The sequence below is a fragment of the Arachis ipaensis genome, chromosome B6 (genome assembly GCF_059453495.1).
Source record: "Arachis ipaensis isolate K30076 ecotype BB chromosome B6, ASM5945349v1, whole genome shotgun sequence".
NCBI classification, from domain to species: domain Eukaryota; kingdom Viridiplantae; phylum Streptophyta; class Magnoliopsida; order Fabales; family Fabaceae; genus Arachis; species Arachis ipaensis.
In genome coordinates, this window is record NC_142441.1 from 35,998,073 (window position 1) to 36,023,367 (window position 25,295).

Here is a 25,295-nt window from a genome sequence, read left to right on the forward strand (position 1 = left end):
GGTGACAGGGTCAAGATGAGAATAATAAGACCACACACCATACAAAAATAAAATAATAATATCAATAAAGAAATAACAAAATAGGAGAAGAACTCGCGGGGGGGAAGAAGAAAACACCGACCTTCGTAATTTTCTTCTTTCATTCTTTTTTTTTCTTCTCTTCCGAGATCCTAATTCCCATTTAAATCGAATCTTTCAATCAAAATTACAATCGCGTCTCTCCAAATCAATCAAATAACAATGGCGTCTGAAAAGCAACACAATCTTGAGGAGACAAGCCCCCTTCTCCACCAACAACAACCACCAAAACACAGCGATAATCCGAAAGCTGGCCCACCGCCGCCGCCACCTCCCCACTTCCCCGTCGACTGGACCGCAGATGGGCTTCCCGTGGGCCACAGCAGCGTCCTCGGTGAGCCCATGGGCCGCACCCCCTGGAACTCCAGCCTCTGCGCTTGTGTAGGTCAAAACGACCATTTCTGCAGCAGCGATCTCGAAGTTTGTAAGACCCTTCTCTTATATTTTCAATTTTCTAAAGCCCATTGATTATTACATTTTAAAATTTCGGATGAACCCCCTTTTGGTACTTTTGTTCGATTATAGCAGTTTTTCTATTAGGTTTTCGATTTTGACGGTTGGAATTGCAAGGTTCTTGGCATTTATAATTTGTTGTTCGGTGGGGCTTAGTCGATTTGGAAATTCAGCTGCACAAAAATTTAATCTTTGTTCTGTTTATTATTTAGTTGAATCTAAGTTGTAAGTTTCAACCTTTTGGAGGTGAAAAGCGAAATTGTCTTCGCAATCCAAAGCCACTAGTGTGAGTGCAAACTTAGGTTATTATTTTACTTATAGGCTATTGTATTTTGTGGAAAGTAAAAAAGAGGTGCCATGTTTATAATTGTTAATGTGTTATTATAATGATCAAGTGTATCTTTATGGACTCTAAAATATTTATTACCTATGTTTGAATATGAACCTGTGGCATGAACTAGGCCTTCTTGGGGCTGTGGCTCCTTGTGTGCTGTATGGAAGCAATGTTGAGAGGCTTACATCTACTCCTGGGACATTCGCCAATCATTGCTTGCCGTATTCCGGTATGTATGTGATTGGGAATTCCTGCTTTGGTTGGAATTGCCTTGCACCGTGGTTCTCCTATCCTAGCCGTACTGCCATTCGTCGCAAGTTCAATTTAGAGGCAAGTTACGCTTTATTCTTTGCCCTTCATTATCTAGTTACAGTGTTCATATGATGTGTAGTGTGGTAGGACAGCACAACTAGATAAATAGGTTTTCTCATCTATTGATATAATTTAAATGTTGTCCTTGTATTGTTGCTTCAGCAATGCTTCAAAATTTATTTGGATTAGAGAAGTTTGATAATGTTGAATCCTTGTCATAGGGGTTTGTCCAAAATTTTACTGGTCTAACAATAAGTTATAATAAGACAAGGTCAACCTGTATAAAGTCATTATTGCTTGTGTTATGTACTAAAAAATAAACTTAATCTAAATCTTTTGCGTATTATTATTATTTGGGTCATGTGTATAATTAAGATTTGGAGATAAGCTGAATTAAGTGAACAATTTATTTTTTATTTTGAATTTTTTGAGGGTTTTCCAGGGATTAATAGTTCAGTCAGTGCACTTGAAGTTCTGTACAATTTTGGTTGTATCAAAACTGTAGTGCTTATATTTATTTATTGCGTTGCTTCATAGATGACATCCACGTCCACATTCATATAAGTAAAGTTAGTTTTGCCTTCCTTCTACTTTTTTGTCTCCCTCCCTCCCTCTCTTTGACCCTCTTCCTTAGGCACAAAAGTCATGTTCCTACGCTAACAGATGGTTCTACACCAAAAATATATGTTGTTTCCTCATGAATTATTATTGTGGCATAGGCATGGCTGAAAAAGAGTGTAAGGCTTCGTATGTGGATATTGGGCCAAGATGATGAAGCCCAATAAATACCCAATGGATTGAGTTTCTCTCTTTGAATGGGAACTAAATAAGGTGAAAGTGCGTGACCAAAAAGAAAAAAAAATTAGGTGAAAGTGGATTGGTTGGATTTGGAGTTTAGAGATAGTTATCTAGTTGAAATCTAATGTCATACCTTGCCTCCTTTTACCCATTTGGGAAAAACACCATAAACCAAGGAAGTAAAGACCTAAAACACTATGGAGACTTATCTCTTATATGTCTAGCCTTGGATGAAGGGATAAGAAGTGGTGAAATGTCTATCACATGGGAAAGTGAACATTTTCCTTCTAAAATGGCTTGGTCTCCAAGTTGGAGACCATGAGGCTATAAAAGGGTTCTTCCACATCTTATAGAAGGGGGGCTCTCTTCGGATTGCCAGCTCTCTATTTTTCATATCTCTCTATGTTATACCTTTATTCACACTATCCAAAGAGCTTTCTAATCCTCTTGTGGTATGTAAGTATGCAGGGAAAGTGGGAAACCACACCTTAAAAGCTAGCTGATAAAGGGGAAGAACCACTCTCCTTACATACAACATCAAGCATCCCATACTACCTAATGTGGGACTTTGAGCATCCCATAATTCCCAAGCCCCTAACAATACACCTCCCTTGGAGAGCCAACGTCCATGACGGCTTCTCTCTATCGACACTGACCCAGCGGTAACCACTTTACTGCCGGTTAGGTAGCCCTTTCCATGGCGCCGACAACCAAGGATCTGATACCATTGTTAAGTATCTAAAGAAAGTGGGAAACCACACCTTAAAAGCTAGCTGATAAAGGGAAAGAATCACTCTCTTTATATACAACATCAAGCATCCCATACTACCCGAAGTGAGACTTTGAGCACCCCATAGTATCCCAAGTCCCTAACATGGTATTAGTGATGGTCTCTATGCTTGTTCTCCACCAGTTATTCATCCCTTAGGCTGCGTTTGGAAGGGAGATTGAAATTGAGAGACAGAGACTGAGAGACAGAGAATTAGTATCATGTTTGATTCGAGATAGATATGGAGATTAAAATAAGAAAAATACTAAAATACCCCCATTTAAAAGAAATTATTCTTATAAAACATGACAGGATGAAATTGTTGAATTTTAAATAAAAAAAACACATTGATTAAATTAGACCATTTCTATTCTACACAGAGAAACAAGAAACACTAAATTCTGTTTTGCACTTTTCTCCTCAAATATGGATTGCAGAAAACTGCAGCAAAACATCAAAGAACCATTGCAATAATAAAACAGTATAAGAAGAAAACAGAGCAGGGAGTGAATGAGTGAATGAGAGAGATTTGGAAAGAAATATTATTTGAAGTTTCAATTCTCGTCTCCAAAAATTTTAGTTCCTCCTGTCTCTATTTTTTGGAGGTACTGAAAGGACTGAAATTTTAAGTCCTGAAATTGAGATTTTAGTTCCAATCTCTGATCACCAAATATGGTACTGAGTTCCAATCCCTCAGTTTCAATTCCAGTCTTTGTAAACATAGTCTTAGGCTGTGTCTGGAAGGGAGACAAAGATTGAGAGACAAAGGCTTAATTAAGTCTCTGAATTGTGTTTGGTTTAACGTGTACAAAATTGAGTTATGTCTGAGTATCATGTGAGTGAGTGGAGGTACTGAAGGGACTGAAATTTTAAGTCCTGAAATTGAGATTTTAGTTCCAATCTCTGATCACCAAACATGGTTCTGAGTTCCAATCCCTTAGTTTCAATTCCAGTCTTTGTAAACATAGTCTTAGGCTGCATCTGGAAGGGAGACAAAGATTGAGAGACAAAGGCTTAATTAAGTCTGTGAATTGTGTTTGGTTGAACGTGTACAAAATTGAGTTATGTCTGAGTATCATGTGAGTGAGTGGAGATTTGGAAAGAAATGTTGTTAAAGCTTCAATTCCTATCTCCAAAAATTTTAGTTCCCTCTGTCCCATTTTCTGGAGGTATAAAAAAGACTGAAATTTTAAACCAGAAATTGAAATTTTACTTCCAATCTCTGATCACCAAAATACTGAGTCCCAATCCCTCAGTTTCAATTCCAGTCTTTGTAAACATAGTCTTAGGCTGTGTCCGGAAGGGAGACAGGTTGAGAGTCAAAGACTTAATTAAGTCTCCGTATTGTATTTGGTTTAACGTGTACAGAACTGAGTTATGTCTGAAGTTGGTTTGAGATAAATATGGAGACTAAAATAACAAATTACTTAAACGTTCCTATTTAAAAGAAGCTATTCTTATAAAACAAGACGGGATGAAAATTCCAAATCAAACAAAACACAAGTTGATTAAATTAAACCCTTTTTATTCTACACACAAAAAGAAACAAGAAACACCAAAAATCTGTTTTGTACTTTTTTCCTCAAATATGGATTGCAGAAAACTGCAGCAAACATCAAAGAACCATTGTAGTAATAAAACAGTATAAGAAGCAAACAGAGCAGCGAGAGAATGATCATGGTTGTAACTAACCTCACAGATGCCATGAACAAGGTATCCAAAGAAGCAGCCATAAGAGCAAATGAGGAATTGCTGCCACCTTGGTCTGTCAAAGAGTGCGATTCCAAACAAACTATGAGTCTGTTCTTTGTTCTTCATTGCTTTTCTTCAATTTCTTGTTCACTAAAAAGAAACTCAACTCTCTGAAATAGTTCCACCCCTGATACGTGTACAGGAGAGCATATATTCTGCCCCTTGTCTCTAAAATGACGAAAATGTCCTCCTGAACACATATCAACCCCAGAACCCAATTCAGCAGAAAGATTGTATCTTGAGAAGAACAAGCACCTCAATCATCAGCACCCTCAAAAATCTTGCATGTTGACTTTGCCAACCCCTACATAGAAAAAAAGAAGTGTGTTTGTGTCTTTGTTTTTCACATTAAACTACAAAAAAAGGAAAAAAAAAAAAAAACTTGTTTGATTACTGTAAGCAAAGCATGTGTGCTATTTAATATATATGTGTAAAGAGAGGGATGGATTTTGTGCATGGAAAGTTAGAGAGAGAGAGTGTGTGTGTGTGTGTCTTGAATAAGGGTAGATTTGGAAAGAAAGATGTTTCCATCTTCATCTCCAGAAATTTTATCCCCTTTGTTCCCATTTTCTGGAGGTATTAAAGGGACTGAAATCTCAAGTCCCGAACTGAAATTATAGTAGCAGTTTCTGATCACCAAACATGATATCAAGTCCCAGTCCTAGTTTCTTTAAACAAACACAACCTTAGTGTTCACTTGGCTATTTTGAGTATGTTTCCTCTTAAGTATACTAACCTTGAGCTCTCTTGTAATTTTTCCTTTTTATTCACTCTTACAAAACCATACTGAATCGATATGTTATATTTCGTGTGAAATATTTATGGTTTTCTGGATACAGGGAAGTTGTGAGGCACTTAATAGGTCATGTGGTGGCTGCTGTGGAAGCTTCTTGGAAGATGAAGTGCAGCGCGAACAGTGTGAAACAGCATTTGACTTGGCAACTCACGTCTTCTGTCATGCATGCGCTCTCTGTCAAGAGGGCCGTGAGCTCCGTCGCAGGTTGCCTCATCCAGGCTTTAATGCTCAACCGGTATTGGTTATGATTCCCCCAATGGAGCAGAGTATGGGACGTGGGGCTTAAGATTTCTTCTTCATCCTGGAAGTGTTAGTCCTGTGTATGTTACTGTTGCCCATTATAAATTGTTGTTGTACCGTGTTATACTTTTGTACGAAGAGGATCTTTGTTCTATTTTTTTGAATAAACAAGATCATGAAACTTCATTTAATTTGCTTCTCTACCTTTATGTATGATAATTATAAACATATAAATATATTTGTATAATCCTATTTATTGTATTTTTTATCGGAATGATATGGGACGGACTTTTCTTCTCAAGTCTATGCGTAATTGACTAATCGTTTAGAATGAACTGAACAAAAAGAATTAAGAATGTTCTTCATTGAGGGCATGGATCCTGTTACGTTTGGTTCTTTAATTTAGCTATTATTAGTTTATTATTAAGGAGTATAGCTAATATTTTTTATTCCTGAGAATGCCATTTGTATTGCTCATTCTGCAAACATTTTTATCCTTCTTTATGATGGGATACTGAATCCTAGGCCGAACATAATCATGTAAGATGTGTAATACCAGGCGGCAATCACTTACTCAAAACACCTTTTTCTGTTAATCATGCAAACGTTGATCTCATATGCTCCTAACTGCCACCAAGCTAATGAATGTGTCTGTTCCATCTCTTGGCTCAATACAAGCTACCCTTAAGCTATGCTAGGACCTAGGAGTCGAAATGCAACTCTCATTGATTTGGAAGTTGCTTTATTAAAATGATTACTCTTGCTACCACAGGCTGCGATTCAAAATTATATCTTGCCTTATCCCTTATGTATTGATCATAGGTAATCTCACATTTCATCAAATTCTTTTCTACCATTTTCTCTTGTATGATTATATTCCTCTTCGAGTTAATAGTCAAAATAGTCCCTGAAAGATACTTTAATCTCCGTTTTCGTCTCCGAAAGAATAAATTAATCAAATTCATCCCCAAAAGATAATTAACTTGGTCACGTTCATCCTTCCGTTAGTTTCTTGACACTACCGTTAACATTTGCTAACCTGAAATGTGAAGTGACAGCACAGCTTACTAAACGACGTCGTTTTACCCTTAAAACAGTCTGAGATTCTTCTTCACTCTCACTCTCCCTCTCTGCTTTTCTAACCCATGACCTACCATCACGAAGACAAAGAAGATCACCATATCATCTGCAACCATTAGAGTAGTCATAGAGCATTGTTAGTGTGTCTGTTCTGGAGCTTGGAATGTGCTTAGATCAACAACAAAACAAGCGCTCTCAAACTTCCATTAACCCTGTTCTGGTTCCTATGGAAACTTTCCAATCTGATAAACCAAAGGTTTTCATGGATGCTTAGTCAAACATAGCAATGGAACGTGAAATTAATGATGCCAACAACAAGAATTCTGTTTCATCAATTGGGAAGTTGTCCCTCTCTTCTCTTGATTTATCAATGGGAAGTGGATATATGGATGAAGAAGTGGGGTTAGGTAGAACCAGAAGAGAACAAGACAAGCAGTGATAATAACTCTGGCTTCTCGAATTGGCTCACACCACCCCCTTGGGTAGCTTCAATTCGAATCCGTCGTCTCCGGCCAGGACAATGGTGTCATCTCCATCTGGGTATTTCACAAGACACTTGCCTCATCGTTCTTCCTTCGCATGGAGAAGCTCGAAGCATAGCTACTATGTGAATGCGACAGCAGAAGTGAAGCGGAGATGGGGGCCAACTTCGGAGATCACACCGGCATCATCGGCGGCAGCAGCGAAATCATCGGCGGCAGAAGCAGAGACAGCGGAGGCAGCAGAGGCGTCAGCAGTAGCAACGCGAGCAAAGGCGTCGGTAGCGGGAGCAGAGGCGTGGGTGGAGGCAACAAAAGTAGAGTCATCGGCCGCAACAGGACCAACCGTAACCGAGGCAGTGATGGCAGAGCCGTTGCCATGGAGGATTCGCGCAGTGTTCCACCATGAAGGAGCAGGGGAAGACGATTAGTGAGGGAGTTTTAGTAGGGAATCGAGTCGGGTAGTGGTATGGTTCATTTTTCGGGTTTGGACTTGCTTAGTTCCAGGCTTTAACCAAAATAAAAAAAATGTAACTGCCACGTCCTTCTCTACTAACACCGTTAATAAAAAAAATAACAGAAAGACAAACATGACTAAGTTGATTATTTTTCGGAGACGAATTTGATTAATTTATTTTTGGTTATCTTTCGGAGACGAATTCGATTAGTTTATTTTTTCAGAAACGAAAATAAAGATCAAAGTATCTTTTAGAGACTATTTTGACTATTAAATTTATTTTCTTGAATTGGGAACTCATGAATCACACACAAACACACAAGTCATAATAGGATATTAGACACTTACATATGCAAATTTCAAATGTTGATTTGATATAAAGTTGTGGCCTACATATAAAATATAATTTTGATATGCTATTTTATGCGTGCTTCTAATTGTATAACATCATGTTAGGTAGCAAAATCTTTTATTTTATCCGCATAAATAATTATCTAAAAAAATAATATAAATGAATCTATATAAAACATTTTAAACTACTGGTAATTCGTATATTAAAACTAAACTCTCTAAAATATAAAAAACTTTAGATAATTTATAATATCTTGATATTTTATTAATATTAAACTATAATTTAATTTTTTAATCTCTCTTATAATTATATAAAAAATTTTAGATATTTTTGTATTAATAATTAATAACACTCATTATTTCTGTACTTATTTGAAAAATATCTGAAGAATAATGTAGGACACAAGAGTGTCGTGTGTGGTGTGTATAAACGTGTTTGAGAAGATATTCCTTTATTCTTTTGTTAAGACATATTCACATGAAATAGTGTGTTGAATGAGTATCAAATAAACGTCGAAAAATGCTACTTGTACAATAAAATTCAGCCTTTATTCAGCCTTTAAATTTAATATTTTATTATTTTAATTTTTTAATTAATCATATTTTTTATTTTTAAGAAACCACTTTTATTTTAAATACTTGTCACCGTAAAATTTGTAACTACTTGTAATAAAAAAAAGGATTTTGCAAACCAAATCATAATACTCGTAAGAACTTTTCGTGTACTAATTTTTAAAAAATGAGTGAAATTTTCAAAATCAATTAAACTCACTTCAATTATTTTTTTTTATTCAAAACATTCAAAACTCATGTCAAAAACACATCTAAAATTAAATAAACAACATAAATACATTCAAAATTATTTATTAACACATCTAAATTATTGTCATTATAGTTCTAAATTACATATTGAATACAGAAAAAATTAAACTCAAATATACATCCAAACTTATAAGAATGCACTCTAAATGTTTTATCAACACATCCAAAACTCATGTAAAAAAACTTATATATGTACATAAGAACATAATGAACAACATAAACACATCCAAAATTAAGTATTGACACATCCAAATTAGGTTAACATTACAACTCTCAAATCAAACATGAGTGCAAAAAAAATTATAATAACAAATACATTTAAAAAAAAGAAAAAAAATCCAGACACTTCTAATATTATACATAAATTTAAAAAAATAGAACTTTTTATTAAGCAGAAAAAGAAGGATAACATATCTTCATGAATGAACTCAACCAAATTTTTAGAATTTTGCAAGTAGAATTACCAGAGATAGAAGAAGTGCGACGTGGGGAGGAGACAGGAGAGGCGCGAGAGAAGGGGGCGGTTGTACGTGGCGCGAAGGAGGAGACCAGAGACAGGGAGGAGCCCATCGATTGAAGACGCGGGGGTGTGCGCAGGAGAAGTGCACGTCGCGGGAAAGAGCGCGTACAGAGGAGTGCGCAACGCGGGAGAAGACGAAAGTGGCCACAGATGAGGAGGGAGAGACGTTGCAGCTCTGAATCTTTAAGAAGCAAAGATTTTACTAGTGATTTAAGATGATTTAAAATTTATTTTAGAATTTTAAATTCGAAATTTTGAATTCTAACTAATTTAATTTTTAGATGTATATTTAAATTTTAAATTTTAATTTTATTTAATTTGTATTTTAAATATATTTAATTTTAAAAAGATACTAAATTTATTTAAAATTTTTAGATGTGTTTATTTTATTTTTTTTCAAAATTATTGTAATACAAGGCTGAATATTGTACAACTTTTAAAAGATACCTAATTGAACTCATAACCGGCATGCCAGAAATCTATCCTGATGCGAACATGAAGTGTCCTAGCTTCAGAGTTGGGAACTGTCATAGCATTGTTGTTTCTAAAATGACCAATATCGAGTTGGAAAACAATCGATGAGCTAACCACGATAGCATTGTTTTTTCTGAAAGGTCTTCACTACAATAACTCACAGGATAGAAACATGAAATTAACATTAACTCTTGACACCACAAAACAAGGAAAACTTCTCGTAAGAGTATATTAGCCAAAGAACACAATGTGAGACTGTGTTTATTCTCCAGGTGCAGAGACGCCTTGTTTCAGTCTCTCCCTCTTCATCTTCTTCTTTGACACTGGCTTCTTTTTTCTCGGAGGGAGGTTCTTCTGTGCATATGTGTAGAGCACAAAATTTCCAATGAGGAACGCAAGCACCAACCCAAAAACAACAATGAGAACTATTAAGCCTGGGTTGAACCCTTGGGATGCAGAATTTCCCTACGTGGAACGAAAGAATGGCTATAAGCAAAAAAAGACATCGTAAATGCAATTATGCAATAAACATATACTTGTTTCCAAAGGAAAATAGACATGCAATTATAGTTTTCCAGTTTTCCTCAAACGGGAGCTTCCATTCATTTGATCTATTTGAAACAATGATTAGAACTGTTTGAGATTGACCATAAAGGTTTTATTTAAACTTGTGAATAATGTCAACGAGTAATAAACCCAAAATTAAAGAAAAACTTCCAGACCCAAAATATGATAACGGTTTACCTAAATCGCAAGATGTTAATTGAAGGAAAATTGTAATTGCAGCCTAAGAGGCTTCAAACTAAATCATTTACATACTAATCCATGAAGTTATATTGAAGAACATGTCAAACTCTGAAGTGTGCAAAAATAAAATGGAAGATCCCATCGCATTAGTATTCTATTCTTCACAAATTCAGTATATGCCGAACGTTAAAACAATGGCTTCAAACTAAATCATTTACATGAAACTGGAATATTATTAATTTATAAATGAATTTCATGCATTTCAAAGAGGCATAAGATAAAACAGAGTTCTTAGTCTCTTACATATGCAGGGATTTAATTGAGATTTTCGGAACCAAAAAGAAGAACATTCAAATCTCAAGCTGAATTTTTCTGGTGGGCGTTGACAAATCAAAAGCTAATTTTCCTTTTAAAATGAACATAAAAATTAAGAACACTGCATAGAATTTTAAAAAAAAAATTACATGTTTTAACTTGCACTACAATAATTCACACATTTCCACCATGAACAGTTTTCCAATCACATTATATCAACAACAGGGAAAAAAGAAAACATTTTTCTCTCCTTATAACCAAATGAGAATCAAGTCAAAATTAGGGTAAAAAACAGCCAATCTGTCAAACTTGAAGCGTATCAAGCGATCCGAGAGATTGAGACGCATATAACATAGCAGGAGCACATGCAAAGCTTGATCATGATCCTAAGATCTAAATGTTAATCCTCAACATGCGTGCGAGGAGGAACATTGTGTACAAAATGAGTAGATTGCACATCAGATCTAAGTAATAACAGAGCAGAATCAGAAAGAAAAAAAAACATAGGTTCGTAATTGATAGTGAGAAAGTGAGAGTACCGCGCGATCGAGGGAAGGAGGAACTTTATCGGTGAAATCGAAGTCCTCGTCAGCCATGGATGAAGCTGAAGGTTCTGGTCGCAGAGAAGAACGAAAAAGGGGGTTGAAGAAGAAGTGAAGAAAGTTCGAGAAAGAGAGAGAGAAAAAGGTACGGATTTAAGAGTTAAGCCCAAAACCAAACCACACGAAATTTAGATTAAAAATTTTGACTATTGGAGCTGTGTAACAAACATTACTGCTGCCGCAAATTTACTGGCCGCTCTTAATTTTTATTTTATTTTATTTTTAGAAACACCAAAATACTAATTAAAGCCATCTCTTAAATTAAGGAAAAGAAAATAAAACACGCGGAGAAAGATACTTACCTGATTAGTATATCTTGGATTTGGTGAGTGGACGTCAGCTGAAAGAAAGTCTACCATGGGCTTTGAAATTTGAACAAATTAATAAATTGGACACAGTAGTTAAGGGCTAAGTAGGCCCATTGGATAATTGATTAAGAAAAAACAAAAAAAATAAATGGACGAGTTAACATGTTTGTTGACACTCCATATAAGACATCATACAATTTTGTTTAATGCAACAACTAATTTTGACAGGTTAAATCTTCAGTCATTCATAATTTTTTTTATAAAGTATATTTCCATCTTTAACATTTTCAAAATTTTTCACAAATAACCACTAACGTTTAATTTCTCTCAATTTATTGTTATTGTTAATTTGTTAATAACAATTGTTAGTCAATATTTTATTTTTCAAATTTGTCCTTAAACCTGCACTCTCCTTTCTCTCCCAACCCTCTCTGCACATTTTCGGTCTCTCTCATAACCAAAATCAGAAGCAGCACAGTAAGACTACCATCATCATCTTTTCATCTTTTCATTTATCTGTCATTAGTGGTGTCAAGAATAGGCTAAAAATTTTTATTATGAAAAATAAATGTGTGCAATTCAATTCTGTTAGTATGTGCATGTGTTTTATTTTGATATAGAAATCAGTAATTGGACTTACTATTACTTTGTAATTTGATTTTTAAAAATTTTTAAATATCAAATCGGATAGTCCTATTTGTTTGTTATGATTTTTTTTTAAAAAAATTTACAAATCGGAGGGTCCGACTTTTTGTTCTTTATAAATCGGATGGTCCGATTTTTATTCCCAAACAAATTGGAGGGTCCGATTTTCATATTTTAAATAAAAAAGTTCCACATTTGAGAATAACACATTTATTATCCATAATCCTAAAAAAACACCATTTCCACCCCAATATCAAAAATAATTTGCGTCAATATGCTTGATCCTATTTTATAGTGTCAAAAGAACAAAATGTTCTATAGCTAATAGGGTCAAATTTTTAAAAAACCTGTAGGGCCAAAAGTCTTAGGACCAATTCGCGAGCCACCTAATCTTTTTTTTTTAATATTGCTCTTTATATCAGCAACACATATAAAAGTTATTAAAAATTATTAGCTTCTTCTATTCTTTTTTGTCAGTTTTTATGTGTAGAAAATAAAAAAGTTAAAAAATAAATATCAAATAATGTGCATTGTTCATATTAAATCCAACTTTTAACTATATACATCAAGAAATCAAACATGTCATTCACTATCTCATCACCCTTCTCCTTAGTATCCACCATCAATAATGTTTCTAGTAGAAAATCAAAGTAAAGTTTACACAAAAATCCATCATTTAAAATCATAAATGTTGAGGAGAATGTTTCGATTCCGTTGACACTTCTTCTTCATGAATTTCACCAATGTCATCATCTAAAATCAACCAATTAATTAGAAACTCAATGAAAAACGTTATTTGAAAAAAAATACACAAATTTTTACCATCATGAACAAATCCACATAACCAACCCTTTGTGCAAATAAGCATTTGGACATGCTCATAAAGAGTGAAATTTTTATATTTTGTTAAAATACGTCCACCAATATTAAATGCAGAGTCATATGCTACCGTAATGATGGGAATACTTAAAATATCTCCGACCATAACTGACATAGTGGAAAACTTATCCTCATTAGTCTTCCAAAAATTTAGCACATCATACTTCAAATCATCTTCATTGGTGTGAATCAAACCTTCCTTTAGATGAATCTCTAATTCATCTTTATCCGTAGAAATTTGAGTTTCACAGTCAAATTCTCTAAACTCCTAAAAGATGTAGTATAAAGATTATTTAAGTAATGAATAAACATAATAGGAGAAAAATAATACTATATTAGAATTAAATATCTTCATTACCATTTTACTTTTTTGTGTAAGTCTTCCTTCTTTAGGTGACTTAGGAGATTAGTTACTATTTTGAAAAATTATTGAACCACTAAAAATATTTATATAATATCCATACAACTTTTTAAATTTCTCCAATATTTCATTTTCCTTCAATTCAAAGGTTGAAGGATCTAATTTTTTATAACAAAACTTGAAGAACGTTAACTTTAATCGAAGATCAAGAATTGTCTCAAAAGGCAAGACGGTGCTATAATCCTTTTAATATTTATCAAACTTCACCTTCATTCTCACAGTTATGTTCATAATAAATAGCATCATCACAAATTTGATTGTCTTCCAAAAGGCATTCAATTTTCTAAACTTGCATAAAATACAAATTTGAAGTTGGATATGATGAACCCAAAATGAGGTTTGTAGTTTCATAAAATGACTCTAAAAATTCACACATTTTTTTACTAAGCTCCATTCTTCATTTGTCGGACAATGTTTATAAGCTCTATCTACAACATTAAGGATGTCAAATGCTTTTTCAAATCTAATTACACTTTCCAACATGATATATGTAGAGTTTTATCGAGTTGAAATATCTGATTTTATACCAATACCTTCTTCAATTTCTGTTTACTGCATACAATCTTTAAATTTCACCATTCTTCCATTTAAAGCTTTCACATATTTCACACTCTCTGATTTTAAATAAAACTTCAGCAACCACCTTTAACCCTTCTTGCATAATCAAATTTAAAATGTGAGCGAAGTAACATACATGAAAATATTCTCCATTGTAAAGCAAACTATTCTGCTTACGTAGATGAGATTTTAAGATATTTTGCATGCTATATTTGCAGAAGTATTATCTAAAGTAATAGAAAATACTTTCTTATCAATACCCCATTGCTTCAAAGAGTTAAATAAGACTACTTTCAAATTAGTCCCAGTGTGGGGAGGAATTATTCGACAAAAATTCAACATCTTACTCACTAGTCGCCAATTCTCATCAACAAAATGAGCTGTCAGACAAATATATCCTTTAGTGGTAGATGTTGTCCACACATTAGATGTCAAATAAATTCTATTAGGTATCCTAGACATCTGCTTTAATTTCTCTTTCTTTGTTGAGTAAATTATTTTAAGATTACTCAACATTTTAAGGTCGGTACTAAAGTATTTTTAGAAGACATTACAATCGTTGGACAAATGTAATTAATCCAATCTCTAATACGCTCATACTTAACAAAGTTAATTGCAAGATCATATTTTACTATAGCCTGAGCGAGTTTTTTCTGATGAACATTCTGGTCAATTTTGGTTGGAAGACCCTCTATATCATTATCAATTCTAATACTGAGGGGTATGAATTTACAAGAAACTATATGACGACTCAGATAAGAAGTCCCGTAACTATTCTTAGTTTTCGGATTCTTTCCAATTTTGTATTCATGATTACAAAAGTTGCATGCAGCCCTTTCAACATCATCTCTGTCTTTTTCAATCTTCTTAAGAAACCTCCAAATATTAGATTTTTTGCTAGAATCAACACTATCAGAAACTTGAACAGGAATCTCAGAAACAATTTCATCATCCATGTTTATAAATTTTCTAATCGTATCCAAATAATGTGTATTAAAATTCTACAGCAACAATAACAACAACATTCATTGATTTATATTAATTATTCATCTTATCTAAATATGCATATGCAATTGCTACAGTGCTACTATGCTAATCCTTTTAGCTACATATACACTAATTAGATTGTCTTCAAACTTAGTGGAGATTAACTAGACCCACATACAACTAGCACCTTAGCTCAAATTTTAGCTTGATCAACCAAGAGTCAACATATCAAGTAATAACTAACACAAATACATTTCCAACTAATACAATTAATTATCGCAGATCATAGGCATGGACTTGTTTAGATTGCTAAAGAAAAACTTAGGTCCAAACTTTAATTCCTTTATAGCACAAAAGTTGACACTCGTTCTAAGGGGATATTAATTATTAAGCTTTAAAGAATAATAAACTTTTACACCAATGGATAAGTTTGGTAAGCTCACAATGCAAGTATAGTCATAGTCATAAAATAAATACTACCTAGTAAAGAGTTTATTTAGCATATTCATATTTCATTTATACATTGCATTTGACAAAGAAGAATTGAAGAATGGCAAAAAAAAACATAAGGGTCGTGCAATAGGAATCGATCTAGGAACTACATTCATCTAACTATAGTACATTAGTTTGATTCCTTATAGAAAATATGAAAATATCACAAGACATTTTACTATTTTGTAGATGCTAAAAGGTTGAATGGCAGAAATACAAAGATCTCAAAATTCAGAATGATCTTAAGTTGTCTCGTTCAGGTTATTAAAATGAGACAAGGAGTGTTGTTACATGATTTTGGTTGGTAAAAAGTGAGTTTGAAAACATCCTAAAATGCATTTCAACATGAAAAATGAAGAACACAAAAATAAAGACACATATGTAGTTGTTGATAGCTAACATAAATACATAATTTTTTCCTACTATTTTGGATTATATGGAGTAAAACTTGCAAATTCAAGAGATCACAAAAGGATGCAAAACTCAATGACCCAGATCACGTAAGAGAAAGAAAAATATGATTAATCAAGAACCATTAAGATTAATTAGGCATTTAATAACAATCAAGTTAGAAAGAACATAATTAATCTGAATTATTAATATTCATGCACTATTAAGATTAATCAAGCAGATTGTTTCCACATAAAATAATTGAATTATAAACAATTGATAAAATGGATGAAAATTAATGAATCAATTAAATCAGTCTAATTTAATTTAAAAAATTCCATTTTGAAATCAAGCCGAAATAAGCAAACTAGAAAGGAAGTAACTCTAAGAGATGGAGGGAAGAAGAAGAAAGTCACCTCTAAGGCTCTGAAGTAGAAACACACACTCTCTGAAGCAGAAACAAGATGAATTGCTGATAGGAGGACGAGCACCATGTCACAGGGCCAAGGAGAAGGAGGAGCATTATGTCAGGGAGGAAGAGGAGAACCGTGTCACAGCGTCAGGAAGGAAGAGTAGCACCACATCAGGGAGGAGGAGGAAGAGCACCGCATCACGGTGTTAGGGAGGAGGAGGAGCACTGCATCAGGGAGGAGGAAGAGCAACGTGTCACAGCGTCAGGGAGGAAGAAGAGCACTGCGTCAGGGAAGAGGAGAGCATTGAATTCGTCTTCAGCAGGTTTCAACGCAGGTTTTGTCGTCACTCGTCAGGGTCTCAGGGAGGAGGAAGTCACTAATTTGATTTTAGGGCTTTTAGGGCTTGTAAGGCCAGCCTTGTTTCAAATTTTTTTAGGAGACTTAATTAGGGTCAAGGCTTACAAAATGTGCTTTTGTAATTTTTAGGGCTATAGGCTGAAATTATTTTGAAGGGTTTAGAGCCAGCCCTAGGGTCTTGGGATCAATTGACACCATTACCTGCCACCATCACTGTTGTTGCCTCTGCATGCCACCACCGCTGCTTTTGCCTTTGCTTCCTCCTCCTCATGCCTCTGCCCTTGAGCTACCACCTCAACCACCACTTTTATGCCCTTTCTGGATTGACTCACGGTGCTGCATTTGCCTTTACATTGCCAATTTGCCTTTATATGTGTAACGGCCTAGCCTCGAAGAAACGACGCTTTTTTGGGATCAAACGGAATTTTTATGGAATTTTTAAGAATTTTAGTGCATAAAGCACCTCTGCTGCACATGTGCTATGTCATCAAGCTGCTGAGTCAGCAGCTTGACTGCACCAGACACCTCTCCTGATCTAAGTAAGCACGTCGTGAAAAGTTGCATTTTTTAGCCACTTCGGGTCCGAATTTCAAAATTCTGATTTCTGTGGTTGGTCTCTATGTGACGAGCTGGTCTCGAATTTCGAGAAAAAAATTATATTATTATTTCCTCTGTTGTGGTTAATGTTGATCTATGTTTAGTAATATAATAACTGAGCTAGAAATCTACCGGTAATGGATAATACCGACATTCTTAGATGAACTTAGCAATGCTAATGCTTTATCATATATCTTTTATCCTCATGATTATCATGTTACTAGTATCATTTATACTAGTAAAGCTCATGCTTATCCTTTAGTAATGTAATCTGATGTATCTAGTTTTAGTAATTATCTTCTGAATGATATTTTATTATTAAACTCTGATGAGTCAGCACCCTGTGACACGTGGCTTTTCCAGAGTTAGCCACCACGTGTTTCCTTTCTTGCTCTCCAAGAAAAGGTTCCTTAAGAGAAAGTAAGAAATACTTGTGTTCTAACACATCTAGCTTCAGTAATTATCCTTTCTTGAGATATTTTTACACCAAATTTTAGGATAATGCTTATCCAAACCTCACGTTCTCTCATGTATCATCATTGCTATAATTTTTACTTTCTAAACAAGTTAGAATTCGAAAATCACCATGAGATAAAGTAAAAGAACTTCCATGAAACTTCCATGAACACCTGAGCTTCAACCTCCGTTCTTTCTCAAACTAAAACCCCTATCAAAAATCTAAACCGACCAAAGTATTCATCTCTTCCTCCTCTTCATTTCTATGACAATTTTCAAGGATTAAATCAAGGTATGATGGCTGCTCCTCCTCCTTGAAGTTTCAGCCATGGTGGAGAAATCAAGCTAATGATGTTTTCTTCATGTTTTCTCTTAGGATCTCTTGTTCACTCACCATAAGCTCTAAAACATGTGATTTCTAGCTGCCCTAAGGTGAGAATAACCTTATTTTCATCATCATAAAGCTTCAGCCTTCATAGTTCATATGGTTCTAAAGTTATTTTTGATGTTAAAATATGCGTAAAAGTGCTTTTGGAAGCTTGTTTTGGGTTCAACTTTTGGGCAGCAGCAAAGGAGGTAAGGTTTTGTAAATTAATCAATGATTGGATATTTTCTTGAAGTGTGAAATCAGATCTTGTTGCTTGAAGCTTGATTTTGAGTGTTTGTGTGATGGTTTGATCATGAGATCTTGTTGTTTAATGCTTGAGAATCAAGTTTTTAATGGTTCTGAAGTTGTTGTTGCTGCTGCTGGAAAACGTGGCTTTCCAGTCATGAAATTCATGATATTTGATACTTATTTGATGTGTATTTGATGGCTTAAACGTTTCTCTTTGGTTTGGTAACAATCAGGTAAAAATCAGTTACCAAAAAGATTGAAAAACTAGCTGAAAATCAAGTGAAAATCTGATGAATTTTTGGAAAAATATTTTGGATTTTTAGAAGGATGTGAAAACATTTATTTTGATGATTTTGAGGTCAAAATGCAATTATTAAAGAGTTTGGGGTTGAAAGTTAATTAATAGAAAGTTGAGAGGTGACAAACCCCAATTTGACGGTTTGTTTTGTATTGATTTTTGGGGATTTTATCACCTTTTACCCATATTCATTCAAGAAATAGCATGGTTTTGTATATTCTCCTTTAATTGTGCTTGAATGTGAAAACATGCTTTTTAGGACTCAAAATAGCTAAATTTAATTCACCTTGATTCTATTAGATGCTTTGATATGTTTGTTAAGTGATTTAAGGATTAGGAGGCAAAGATTGGATCAAGGGAATGAAGAAAGAAAGCATGAAAAGTTAGAGAACTCATGAAGAAATGGAAGAACCAGAAAGTTGTCAAGCCGACCTCTTCGCACTTAATCGGCCATAACTTGAGCTACAGAGGTCCAAATGATGCGGTTCCAGTTGGGTTGGAAAGCTAACATCCGGGGCTTCAAAACGATATAAGATTTGCTATGGTTGAACTAGGCATGGTGACGCGTACGCGCACGGTACGCGGACGCGCCGATGGTGGCACATGGTTCACTTAAAGCAAAACGTGGCCAGCGAATTCTGAAGCCTTGTGGGCCCAATCCAACTCATTTCTGATGCTATTTAAGCCAAGGATTGAAGGGGGAATAAAGATACTTTTGGAGACTTTTCCATACTTTTCATACTTTAGAAGTTAGTTACCATTAGTTTAGTTTAGCTTAGTTTAGTAGTGAGAATTAGTTTCTAGAGAGAGAAGCTCTCTCTTCTCTCTAGAATTAGGATTAGGATTAGGTTTAGTTCTTAGATCTAGGTTTTAATCTTTGCTTTCTTCTCCTTCTATCTCTCAATTCTTTGTTGCTACCTTCATCTTCTTCCATTCTTTTATTGTAATTTCCTTTATGTTGTTCTTATGTTTTGTTGTAGATCTACTATTGTTCCTTCCATTTTCTTTCAATTCAATAGGAGGTAATTCATAATAATTGTTCTTCTTTGCTTTTCTATTGTTGATCTCTTGCCTTTTTAGTTGTAGATTCCTTTAATTCTTGCATTTAATAATGTTTACTTCTATTGCACTTTATGTGTTTGTTGAAATGCCTCTTTTAGTTTTAGTGTAGATTTTGTTCTTCTTGGCCTAGGTAGAGTAATTAGTGACACTTGAGTTATCTAATTCCTTTGTTGATTGATAATTGGAGAGATTGCTAATTGGTTTGGAGTACACTAAAGCTAGTCTTTCCTTGGGAGTTGGCTAGAACTTGTGGCTCAAGTCAATTCATCCACTTGACTTTCCTTTAATTAGTAAGGGTTAACTAAGTGGTAGCAATAAACAATTCTCATCACAATTGAGAAGGATAACTAGGATAGGACTTCTAATTTTCTTACCTTGCCAAGAGCCTTTTATAGTTGTTAGTTTATTTTCATTGCCATTTACTTTTCATGCTTCTTATCCAAAACCCCAAAATAACTCATAGCCAATAACAAGACACTCTATTGTGATTCCTAGGGAGAACGACCCGAGGTTTGAATACTTCGGTTATTAATTTTAGGGGTTTGTTTTAGTGACAAACAATCTTTTGTATGAAAGGATTAGTGATTGGTTTAGAAACTATACTTGCAACGAGAATTCCTTTGTGAAATTCTAGACCATCAAAAATCCATTCGTCAAAAATGGCGCCGTTGCCGGGGAGTTGCAATGGTGTTATGTTATTGGTTATTGTATATATGTGAATAGTGTGAATATGTTTGCTTTTGTTAGCTCTTACTAGTTTTAGGATTTAATTTTCTTGCTTCTTATTTGATTTTGTTTTCATTCTCCTCTTGCTATCATGAATTCTCACCTTGGCTATGAGTTTGGTTACAACATGTTGTAGGTGATGAGGACTATAATAGAGATGTGTATCAAGGATGGGACAATCAAATGTGGGAAGAGCCATATGCTTACGATCAATCCTCATGGCAACAACCCCCATCAATGCACTATGAGGAAGAGCCATTCTTTGATGCATATCAATCAAATGGCTATGGTGAATCTCCTTGTGATTTTCAAGAACCACCACCATATGCCTATGAGTCATATCCTCAACATGACCCTCAACCACACTCACAAGCCTATTTTCAACAAACACCTTCATATGACCCTAATCCATATCCATCCTACCAACAACCATATGAGCAATATGAACCACATATGGAGCCACCACCATTCCAACATCAATATTTTCAAGAGCCACCTCCTCCACATTATTACCAAGATGAACCACCTCCAATATATGAAAACTTTCAACCACAAGATGAATACTACTTTCCACCACAACCTTCCATGGAAGAATACTCATATCCATTGATCCAAGAGCCACATGATCCTAATCATATTATCCAAGAGGAACAAGAGTCAAGGGATCGTCTCAAGGAAGCATTGGATCAATTTCAAGCAACCATGGAGTGTGTTGTGCAATAAGTGAAAAGAGTGGGAAACATAGAACCACCACAACTCTACCAACAAGAATCAACCTACCAAGAAGAACCACCTTCCTACTATGAACCCTCCTCCCAATTTAATGAACCCTTCCACCCACCCCAATCTCTAATGGATGAAACCTTTGGTGTTCTTGTTCAAGGGCAAGAAGAGATGAAAAGGGATGTGCAAAATTTCATGGCCACCTTGGATGCGGTAACAAATCAATTAGCCTCCCAATGCTTGAACACTCAAGGAACTCCCATGGCTACATGTGGAGAATCGAATGAAGGACATAGCATGAAGGAGAGATTGGAAACTCCGGTGGGAAATGAGGGAAGTTGCTTTGTATTGGAACAATTGGAGGAAGCTTTAATTGTTGAAGACAAGGAAGAAGTGGTAGAAGACTTAGGAGATGCGGAGCTTCCATGGAAACATAGAGTTGAAGAAAACCCCTCCAAGATGATTGAAATTGATGCTAGGGAGGAACGTGCACACCTTCCAAGGCATATTCCATATGAAGACTTGGATGGGATAGAGCAAGAATTGAGTTCCCATGGCAATAAAGAGCAAGCATCAAGTCCTAGTAGCGGAGAATCCTTTGAACTTGAAGAACCCTCCCCCGGTGCATTTGAAAAGGTTGTGGAAGTAAACTCCTTTCACCCTCCCAATTATAGTTTGATTAAGGGAAAAGGCTTAGATAGTTTGATTATTAATGAACAAAGGATTGAATTAGAGAAATCTTGTGAAGAGGTGGAAGTCCCTAGAAATAGAAGAACGGGGGTTGGTTATGCTTTGTCAAGATCTTTGGAAGCATCTTTGCCTAGGTGGCCATCTACTCCTCCACTTGAGTGGGTAAAATTCATTTCTATTAGCTTTATTGTCCCACTTGAGTATGGCTTGCTTGAAACGGATGGTCAACTTAGGATCCTTTGTGGGATGAAGCGTAAGCGAAAGATGTTTCGTGGTTGGCGTTGCAAATCAAGGCTCATTATGGTTGATGCATCAAACATGAGATATAAAGGTTGGAGTAGTGCTCAAATAGATGGGTCTAGGAGGATTGTTGGCCACTATATAGAGAATTCACCTCACTCACCATCCGGTTGGACTAATAATGATGATCAACCTCAAGACGGGTGTGAAAACAAAGTGTGGGATCCCGGATTACAAGAAGAGGATCAACTTTGGGAGCCCCAAGCTTATGAAGAACTCCATCAAGACTTGGCTCAATCCATGAAGAATCTTGGGGCACAATGGAGAACCAAGCATTGGTGGGAGTTCCAAGATGAATACAAGCACAAGCCACCTTGATGAGGAGCTCCCCATAAGTCCAACTTAAGGACAATAAACAAAAGTGCTAGGTGGGAGACAACCCACCATGGTAAAATCCTTTCATTTTCTCTTTTGTACATATTGATAGAATTAGTTTAATTTCATGTTTTGTTTAGATAGTTGAGTTTAATTGGTGGTTTAGTATGTTAAATAAGGTTTTAGGGTGTTTTGGTAGATGCTTGGAGGTTTAGAATGCTGAGATTGGTGCAAAAAAAAAAAAAAAAAAGGCCATCGGCGCGCTAGCACGCTGTGCGCGCGCGCGCACATTGCACTTCCGCAACTTCTGGTACAAAAACCAGAGAGTTGTGCGTGCGTTGTGCCGGCATTATGCTGGGAGCACAAGTTCATCGACGCGTAAGCGCGCTGTGCGCGCACGCGCGGATCGTCCCTGCTGCATCCACGCGTGAGCGCGCTATGCGCGCGCGCGCGGATTTGCACCCTGCTTTTCTCCTTCCTCCTTTCTCCTTCTTTCCTCTTCTCTTCTTCTTTCTTTCTCATTTTTTTCTTCCTCTCTTGAAAGATTTTTTTTTCCTTTTCTCTTTTAATAAAAAAAAGAAAAATTTTAATAATAAAAAAAAATAAAATATAATAATAAATAAATAAATAAATAACATACCAAAAAAAAAATTAAAAATATTTTGAAAAACAGAGCACCATCCACGCGTACGCGCACTACGTGCGTACGCGTGCATCAAGCGTTTTGGACCATCCACGCGAGCGCGCCATGCATGCGTACGCATGGAATGAGAAGTTCCACCATCCATGCATTTTTCCAGAGAGTTGTGCCTGCGCCGCACCAACATTGTGCCTTTCGCACAAACCTATTTGCGCGCTCGCGCACATGACGCGTACGCGTCACTCTCGAAATAAGCCATCCGCGCGCGCGCGGCATGCGCGCGTACACGCGGATTTCCTTCCTTCACCACATTTCTTTTCTTCTCCTCTTTCTATTTCTTTCCTTCTCCTTTCTCCTACCCCTCATCCAACACTTCCAAACACCATCGATAACCATTTATTTTAGTTGGTTGTTAGTTAGTTGGTTAGTTGATTAGCTAGTTTTAGTTTAGTTTTCATTTTATTTTCTCTCTTTTCATCATGAGTGTTGGAGTATTGACTTTGTTTACTATACATTGCTATATCCCTTATTGCCTAAATGCTATTTTAGCATGAATGTTTTTAGATAATCTTTGTTGGATTCCATGATTGAGGTTATATTTTGTTACTTGGTTTTGAGTTCTTCATGCTTACCTTTTGAAAAAATACCAAGTGATGAGAATTGTCTTCAAGCTTATAACTCTTTTGAATTGCATATTGTAGCTAGCCACCATGTGATTTGGATCCTTTTCCCTCGATTAGGCAACCTCTTGATGGATGATGTTGTGCATTTACCTTAATGCATTGTATTTCATGATTATATCCATCCATATGTTTGACTTGAATGCTTTCATGCTTCTCTAATGCTTGTCTTACCTTACAAGCTTACTTAAAGCATCTCAAGCACACTAGGATAAGTACAGTGCATGCTTCTTTTGTGACATAGCTCTTTATACTAATGTGTGTTCTAAACCGCGCAATTTAGAATTCACACACCTAATATTTCTTAATGTCACACTAATTCACTCACCTCATTCTAGTGATTTACCTCATTCCAACAATGTATGCTTCCTTGCTTTTATATCTTCTCATCTTATGGTGTTATATTTTTGTTTTTCATAACGAATGCACCACAAGCAACCATGGAAGTGGAAGAAAGAACACATAGCAATCCGGAGATTCGTCGTACCCCCTTGCTCATCTTTGAGTGCACCGAGGACGGTGCAAACTTTTAAGTGTGGGGAGGTCGTCCGACCGATCGGCAATCTTGGGTGACAAATTTCTAATCCCAACACTTTTGCATTTCATTTTAGGATTTTAGGATTTTTACTTGCATTTTCTTATTTTTGCATATGTATACACAATAAGCTTAGTCAAGATAATGAGAATTTTTCAAGATTTCTATCTATAGGGCATGTCAATTGATTTGAGTGAAAACTTTTCATAGAACTTGCTTGAATTATATATATTGTGGAACATGATTTATGAGCTAAGAACACAAGCTTGTGAGATTTGAGCCTAACGGTGTGGTTACATCTTATAACCACTTATTTTTCCTTCTTGTGTGCATTATTCTCTTTCTATGATTGTAATCTTTGATTTGTTTGATTCTTTATGTCCATTATTTTGTGTATTCATGCATTTATATGATTGAGGCCATCATTTTATTAGCTCACTTACCCAAATAGCCTTACCTTTTATCTTCCTTTGTTAGCCAAATTTGAGCCTACGCTTAACCCACTTATTCTTATTTTAGCACATTACAAGCCTTAAAGCGAAAAACAATAATTGTCCCTTAATTTGGATCTTTGATTAGCTTAGGCTAGTGTGTGTGAGTATCATTCAAGTGTGGGAACCTTGGGACATTGGGTGAATAAAAGGGTATTTTGTATTGTTATTGAAAATATTGGGAATTGGGTACATACTCATGTAGTGATCAATGTAAAACCTTATGCATTGATGCTCTTGTATATAGAAAGAAAAAAAAAATGAGAAAAACAAAAGAAAAAGAAAAGAAAAATAATATGGAAAAGAAAAAAATAGAAAAAAAAAGAAGAAAAAAAAA

General features: G+C 35.4%; 2 protein-coding genes across 2 annotated transcripts; one reads left to right on the plus strand and one right to left on the minus strand.

Annotated features, from left to right (window-relative positions):
- LOC107648647 (PLAC8 family protein) lies at positions 1–5,833 on the plus strand. The gene is made up of 3 exons (XM_016352449.3): positions 1–502; positions 993–1,195; positions 5,336–5,833. Exons 1-3 carry the CDS (start codon positions 241–243, stop codon positions 5,576–5,578), a joined length of 708 nt encoding a protein of 235 aa, XP_016207935.1. The 5' UTR covers positions 1–240; the 3' UTR covers positions 5,579–5,833.
- A 3,925-nt stretch (positions 5,834–9,758) lies between these two features.
- LOC107648648 (DNA-binding protein S1FA) lies at positions 9,759–11,492 on the minus strand. The gene is made up of 2 exons (XM_016352450.3): positions 11,317–11,492; positions 9,759–10,180 (listed from the first exon to the last, which is right to left on the minus strand). Exons 1-2 carry the CDS (start codon positions 11,371–11,373, stop codon positions 9,977–9,979), a joined length of 261 nt encoding a protein of 86 aa, XP_016207936.1. The 5' UTR covers positions 11,374–11,492; the 3' UTR covers positions 9,759–9,976.
- Between the last annotated feature and the right edge of the window lie 13,803 nt (positions 11,493–25,295).

Coding starts and splice junctions, on each gene's coding strand:
- LOC107648647 (XM_016352449.3), top strand. CDS start 241: ATGGCGTCTGAAAAGCAACACAATCTTGAGGAGACAAGCCCCCTTCTC. Junction 503..992: donor CAGCAGCGATCTCGAAGTTT/GTAAGACCCTTC, acceptor GGCATGAACTAG/GCCTTCTTGGGGCTGTGGCT. Junction 1,196..5,335: donor GTCGCAAGTTCAATTTAGAG/GCAAGTTACGCT, acceptor TTCTGGATACAG/GGAAGTTGTGAGGCACTTAA.
- LOC107648648 (XM_016352450.3), bottom strand. CDS start 11,373: ATGGCTGACGAGGACTTCGATTTCACCGATAAAGTTCCTCCTTCCCTC. Junction 10,181..11,316: donor CTCCTTCCCTCGATCGCGCG/GTACTCTCACTT, acceptor CGTTCCACGTAG/GGAAATTCTGCATCCCAAGG.